At 43.0% G+C, this 7,124-nt stretch overlaps 1 protein-coding gene across 1 annotated transcript; it reads right to left on the bottom strand.

Moving 5' to 3' along the window:
• Window positions 1–5,583: 5,583 nt before the first annotated feature.
• Window positions 5,584–6,685, bottom strand: LOC107424899 (soyasapogenol B glucuronide galactosyltransferase; the record flags this gene model as incomplete). The annotated part of the gene is made up of 1 exon (XM_060818867.1): window positions 5,584–6,685. A coding segment is annotated over exon 1 (861 nt), but the record flags the coding sequence as incomplete, so codon positions are not given.
• Between the last annotated feature and the right edge of the window lie 439 nt (window positions 6,686–7,124).

Raw genomic sequence — 7,124 nt, 5'->3', positions numbered from 1 at the left:
AGAACGTGTGAAGTCCAGCCGCACCAACCAACCGCACCAACCACACAACCTCACCAACCACAGCCTCACCAACCACAGCCACCATTGTTGACAGCCACCATTGTTGATCAACAATTGTGGGCTAAGATGTTGAAAAGTGTGGCCTTGTAAGCCTATAAATAGGCTCCTTACCATTTCATGAAAACCAAGCCAAGAGAGCAAGAGAAAACTCCAAGAGAGAGAGTTGTTTAAGTTCCAGAGAGAACTTAAGAGAAGAGTGAGCAATTCCAGAGAGAATTGGAGAGTGAAGAGAGAGGTTCCAAGAGAGAATCCTCCATGAGAGAAGTTTTTATTTTTGTATTCTATTTTTAAGAGATTAATAGAATTCTTTTATTTTCTTCTCATATTTCTTCTCTAAAGTGGTCAGAGAACCACAACAAGTGGTATCAGAGCTCCTGGTTGAGAGCTTGGGTCCAAAATTTGAAGAAACAAAGCCATTGTTCTTCAAGTTGGTGTTTCGGAAAGTTGTTCAAATAATTAATTTGACAATCCCAGGTGAAAGTACCCGACGAGAGGAGAACAACGAAGTTCGCCGGAGAGAAAACGAACGTCCCACGCGCCCGCACGCGCCGCCTGAAATTTTTCTGCAACTGTTCACGCGCCCACGCGCCGCACGCGCCGTCTGGAGGTTGAAGACGACCACGTCATCAGCCACGTCAGCAGCCACGTCAGCACACCTGCCACGTCATCTGCCACGCCAGCCGACACGTCATCTGCCACGTGTCGCCACGTCATCTGCCACGTGGTGCCACGTCAGCACCATCTGCCACGTCAGCAATATTTTCTGAAATTACGGAAAAGCCCCTGAAGTTTCGGAAATTACGGAACAGCCCTGAATTATTGGAAATTACAGAGTGACCCCTGTAGTTTTCTGAAATTACGGTGAAGCCCCTGAACTATTGGAAATTACAGATTGACCCCTGAAGTTTCTGTATTTGCAGGTTGACCCAGAAATTTTGTGAAATTACAGTTTTGCCCCAAAATTTCTGGTAATTATATTTTGACCCCGGAAGAGTCAAGTCCACCATTTTCGGCCGTTCCGGACGCAACGGTTAACTCCGTTTTGCCAAATTCAGCTCCAATTTTGGTCAAGCCATAATGTCAATGGAAGAATCATCTTCGGGAGCTATGGTTAAGCTCACTGCCACAAATTATACACTTTGGAGACCTCGGATGGAAGATCTCCTCAATTGTAAGGATCTGTTTGATCCTATAGAAGCTAAAGGCGAAAACCCCGATCCCAGCAAAGTAGCAGAATGGAAGAAATTAAACAAGAAAACGATCGGTCAGATCAGGCAATGGATCGACCACAGTGTCTTCCATCATGTAGCGAAGGAAACGGATGCATATGCCCTCTGGACAAAATTGGAGGACATGTACCAGGCCAAGACTGCTCGGAACAAAGCCCTGTTGCTTAAGCGATTGGTACATCTAACATTACAGAGTGGAACTTCTGTAGCCGAGCATACCAGTGAGTTCCAGAGCTTGGTAAATCAACTATCTGCTGTGGATTACCAACTAGGGGATGAGGATCAGGCCCTCCTACTTCTAAGCTCTCTTCCAGACAGTTGGGAGACATTGGTAGTCTCTCTCAGCAATTCGGCCCCGAATGGCAAACTTACTCTGTCTATGGTTAAGGATGCCCTATTTAATGAAGAGGCCAGGAGAAAGGACATTGGCATGGATCAGTCACATGCCCTCGTCACAGAGAGAGGAAGACAGCAAAGAGGTGGTCGAGATAGGGGGAGAGGCAGGAGCAAGAGCAGAGGCAGATCTACAGATGGTAGAAAATCATCGTATAAGTGCTATCATTGTGGCCTGGAGGGTCACATGAAGAAGAACTGCAGAAAGTTGTTGAGAGAGCAGAGACTCCAAGGTAATCAGCCGAAGAAGGATGGAGAGACACTAGTCACTTGTACAGGAGAAGTGGCGCTCTGCTCCACCGAAGAAGAGACATGCCTTCATATATCAACCCAAGATGTTGAGTGGGTAGTCGATACTGCAGCATCCTACCATGTCACTCCACACAGAGATTTCTTTAAAACGTACAAAGCAGGAGACTTTGGTACAGTAAAGATGGGAAATTCCAGTTTCGCAAAGATTATGGGAACTGGTGATATTCAGATAAAAACGAATGTTGGTTGTACAATCACTTTGAAGGATGTCCGTCATGTTCCAGATCTTCGGCTTAATCTACTTTCGGGAGTAGCTTTAGACAAGCAAGGCTATGACAACTACTTCAGCAAAGGCACATGGAAAATGACGAAAGGTGCCATAGTTGTTGCCCGAGGACATATTTGTGGAACGTTGTACAAGACTCATGTGAAGATATGTGCAGACAGCCTCAATATTGCAGAAGGAGAGGCGTCTCAAAATCTGTGGCACCAGAGACTCGGTCACATGAGTGAAAAAGGATTGACCACTTTGGCAAGGAAGAAGCTTATCACTGTTTGCAAGGATGCTGCGCTAGATCCTTGTAATCACTGCTTGTTTGGTAAGCAACATAGAGTCTCCTTCAGTTTCTCTGCATCGAGAAAATCAGAGTTGCTTAGTCTGGTGCACTCTGATGTTTGTGGTCCCATGGAGGTGGAATCATTAGGTGGCAACAAGTATTTCCTGACCTTCATTGATGATGCTTCACGGAAGGTGTGGGTATATTTCTTGAAGACAAAGGACCAGGTACTGGATTACTTCAAACTGTTTCATACCATGGTAGAGCGTGAAACAGGAAAGAAGCTGAAATGTCTCCGCTCAGATAATGGAGGCGAATATACTTCCAAGGAGTTCGATGCCTACTGCAGAAGACACGGCATTCGACATGAGAAGACGGTCCCTCGCACCCCACAACATAATGGAATAGCAGAAAGAATGAACCGAACCATTATGGAAAAGGTCAGAAGTATGCTCAGTATGGCTAAGCTGCCAAAGCCATTCTGGGGAGAAGCTGTTCGTGCCGCCTGTTACTTAATCAACAGATCACCGTCAGTACCGTTGAATTTTGAAATTCCGGAGAAAGTGTGGTCGGGTAAGATTCCCTCCTACTCTCATTTAAGAGTGTTTGGTTGTATAGCTTATGTACATGTATCCAAGGAGCTCAGACAGAAGCTCGATGCAAGATCTACTCCATGCATCTTTATAGGATATGGAGACGAAGAATTTGGATACAGGTTATGGGACCCGAAAACCAAGAAGGTTATTAGAAGCAGGGATGTAGTATTCCAAGAAAACCAGAAAATGGAAGACATTGAAAAGCCCAGAATGTCTCCTAATTATAGTTCTAGTGCCGAGAATTTTTGTCCTAATCCAGCACCAGCACAAATAGCCACAGAGGATAATGAGGTGCATGAAGATATACCAGAAGCAGACCAGGAGGAAGAAGGGGATAATGAGCAGGGGGAGACTCAATCCTCTCAAGCAGCTGCAGGGCCATCACAGCGGTCAGATGATGGTACACCTCCTGAAACCAGTGGTTTACAAGTTCGGAGATCTGAGCGAGGCCGAATTCCATCAAAGAGATTTCCAGAATCTGAGTATATTCTGCTTACTGAAGAAGGGGAGCCAGAGAGTTTCCAGGAAGCTGTTTCTCTTCAAGAGAAGGAAAAGTGGCTGCAAGCAATGCAAGATGAGATGGAATCCTTGCAGAAAAATCATACTTATGAGTTGGTTAAGCTTCCAACAGGAAAGAAGGCACTAAAGAATAAATGGGTGTTCAAGCTCAAGAAAGATGGCAGCGGAAAGGTGGTGAAACACAAAGCCCGAATGGTGGTCAAAGGATTTCTTCAGAAGAAAGGAATTGACTTTGATGAGATTTTTTCACCAGTGGTAAAAATGACTTCAATTCGAGTCATTTTTGGTTTAGTAGCAAGTCTAAACCTAGAGCTTGAGCAGATGGATGTGAAGACAGCATTTCTTCACGGTGATTTACATGAAGAAATCTACATGGAGCAGCCAGAAGGATTTGAGGTTTCAGGGAAAGAAAACCTCGTATGCAAGCTAAAGAAGAGCTTGTATGGCCTCAAGCAAGCACCAAGACAATGGTATAAGAAGTTTGACTCGTTTATGGTGAGTCAAGGCTATAAAAGGACTGCAGCAGACCAGTGTGTTTACATTCAAAAATTTTCAGGTGGAAACTTCATTGCACTTTTGCTATATGTGGACGACATGTTGATCGTTGGACAAGATGCAATGAAGATTAGTAAGCTGAAGAAAGAATTGTCTAAGTCTTTTGATATGAAAGACTTAGGACCAGCTCAACAAATTTTGGGAATGCAAATAATCCGAGACAGGAAGAAGAGAAGGTTATGGCTATCTCAAGAGAAGTATGTTGAACGGGTGATAAAGAGATTCAACATGGATAAAGCCAAACCGGTCAGCATTCCACTTGCAAATCATTTTAAGTTGAGTAAGAGAATGTGCCCCTCATCCAAAGAAGAGATAGAGGAGATGGCTTCAGTACCATATTCTTCAGCGGTAGGAAGTCTGATGTATGCAATGGTGTGTACAAGACCAGACATTGCTCATGCAGTAGGTGTTGTGAGCAGATTTCTTTCAAATCCTGGAAAGAAACACTGGGAAGCAGTCAAATGGATTCTCAGGTATCTTAAAGGTACATCGAAGCTGTGCTTGTGCTACGGGGGAGGTGACCCAATCTTAGAAGGCTATACAGATGCAGATATGGCCGGAGACCCTGATAATAGAAAGTCTACATCAGGTTATCTCTACACTTTTGCAGGGGGAGCTGTGTCATGGCAGTCAAGATTGCAGAAGTGTGTTGCTTTATCCACTACTGAAGCAGAGTACATTGCCGCAGCGGAAGCGGGTAAGGAAATGTTGTGGTTAAAGCGTTTTCTCACAGAATTGGGCATCAAGCAAGAAGACTACAAGATACATTGTGATAATCAAAGTGCCATGGATTTGAGCAAAAACTCAATGTATCATTCCCGTACAAAGCACATTGACATTCGCTATCATTGGATACGCGAAGTAATAGGTCAACAGTTGCTGAAACTGTTGAAGATTCACACAAAAGAGAATCCAGCAGATATGCTAACAAAAGTTGTTGCTCAAGAGAAGCTGAAGCTATGCAGAGACATAGCTGGAATAGATGGCAGATGACCATCAGTTTTAAATGCGACTGGAGGGGGAGAATTGTGAAGTCCAGCCGCACCAACCAACCGCACCAACCACACAACCTCACCAACCACAGCCTCACCAACCACAGCCACCATTGTTGACAGCCACCATTGTTGATCAACAATTGTGGGCTAAGATGTTGAAAAGTGTGGCCTTGTAAGCCTATAAATAGGCTCCTTACCATTTCATGAAAACCAAGCCAAGAGAGCAAGAGAAAACTCCAAGAGAGAGAGTTGTTTAAGTTCCAGAGAGAACTTAAGAGAAGAGTGAGCAATTCCAGAGAGAATTGGAGAGTGAAGAGAGAGGTTCCAAGAGAGAATCCTCCATGAGAGAAGTTTTTATTTTTGTATTCTATTTTTAAGAGATTAATAGAATTCTTTTATTTTCTTCTCATATTTCTTCTCTAAAGTGGTCAGAGAACCACAACAGAACGGAGTTATGTTCTTTAGAATTCAGCCAATCGATAACTTCGTGCCCATCCATTCCTTCAATGTTAAACCTCCCAACTTTGTCCGAAACATTCCGGTTCACCCATAAGGAAACCGGTCCGATACTCCATGTCTTGAGTCCCATGGTGGTCTTAAAGTACTCCTTGTAATCCTTCTCGAGCTCCTGAAAGCTATTCATGAGCACCCCATAACTTTTTTCTTCGGTCTCTCTCATAATGTCCATCATAGCGGTGAATTGCGTGGTGGTTCTAGACCAATCTGGTAATTGGGAGATCAGCATCTCGATCTTATGAGGAAAACCGGTAAGAGAAACGACGCCGGAGTCTGCAGATTTGTGAGGTTCATGAACCCTGACACAATACTCTGCACAGAGTGAAAAATAGCTAGTGCCACGGAAAGCTAGCCTAGGAATCCCCAGTTGATTTGCCACATCAAGAGTCCATGGAAAGAACATGTCGGCAACGATACAGTCAGGCAGCTGGTCGTAAAGTAGTTGCTCAATTGGTTTTTGCAACACTTGCAGACCTTGGAATAGAGCAGCAACCATTTCCATCGAAGTGATGGTGTTTAAGCTTTCAATACCATCAGGAAGACCAACTTCGGCTGATGGGAATCGAAGGGTGTGGATTCTGATATTGTGACCCGCGACGAAATCACGGTCAATGTTTTTCTGAAACAGGGCTGCGTTGGCTTGTGTGAGAATGATGATAACATCGACACCGTGCATGGCAAAGACTCTGGCTTCGTCTACCATGGGAATCAAATGCCCTGCTGTAACGAATGGTAGGAAAAACATGCTTAACTTGTCAGTTTGTGAGCCCATGGTGGCTTCTTCCTTTTTTCCTATGGAGTGGAAGAAGAAGAAGAAGAAGCAAAATAGAAAGGGAATAAGGAGGATTTTGATGAACTAGTAGGTGCTGTTTGAAAACATCAGATAATACAACAGATTATGCTTCGTGAGGTTTGTATGTTAGGTCATGTTGCCTGCTATTTTCCACAAATATTTAACACCCAATCTTGAAGCAGTTTTTTTCACCCACAAAAAAAAAAAATTAAAGCAGTTTGTTGGAAACCATTTATTCGTCTTTGGTTTGACATATATTTTAATGACCACATGATTTATATATATATAAATTGGTATATGTCTCAATCATAATATTTGTATCTTGGTTCATCGACCTTTCTCTAAACATAGATGATTTATGCATATAATATTTCATTTCACAAGACTGGGCTCACGCATGGTGCCATAATTGAAAAGGAATCATTTTTTGTTAACAAAAAAGTTGTTGTCGACAAATCAATAAATTATGAAAGTCAAGATGCCTGTTTTTTTTTTTTTTTTTGTTGGTCCGTAAAATTTGAATCATCTTATGACTTCTACTTTACATAGATATGCATAAAGAGAGAGTGAGGGATATTCGTGTTTGTTTTTGCTTATTGTCTTAAAGTACAATCTAAAAATTGAGGGTTTTTATTTATTTTTTTATTTTCTATTTTTGC

The sequence above is a fragment of the Ziziphus jujuba genome, chromosome 7 (genome assembly GCF_031755915.1).
Source record: "Ziziphus jujuba cultivar Dongzao chromosome 7, ASM3175591v1".
Lineage (NCBI taxonomy): Eukaryota > Viridiplantae > Streptophyta > Magnoliopsida > Rosales > Rhamnaceae > Ziziphus > Ziziphus jujuba.
This window is presented reverse-complemented; position numbering and strand designations above follow the sequence as displayed.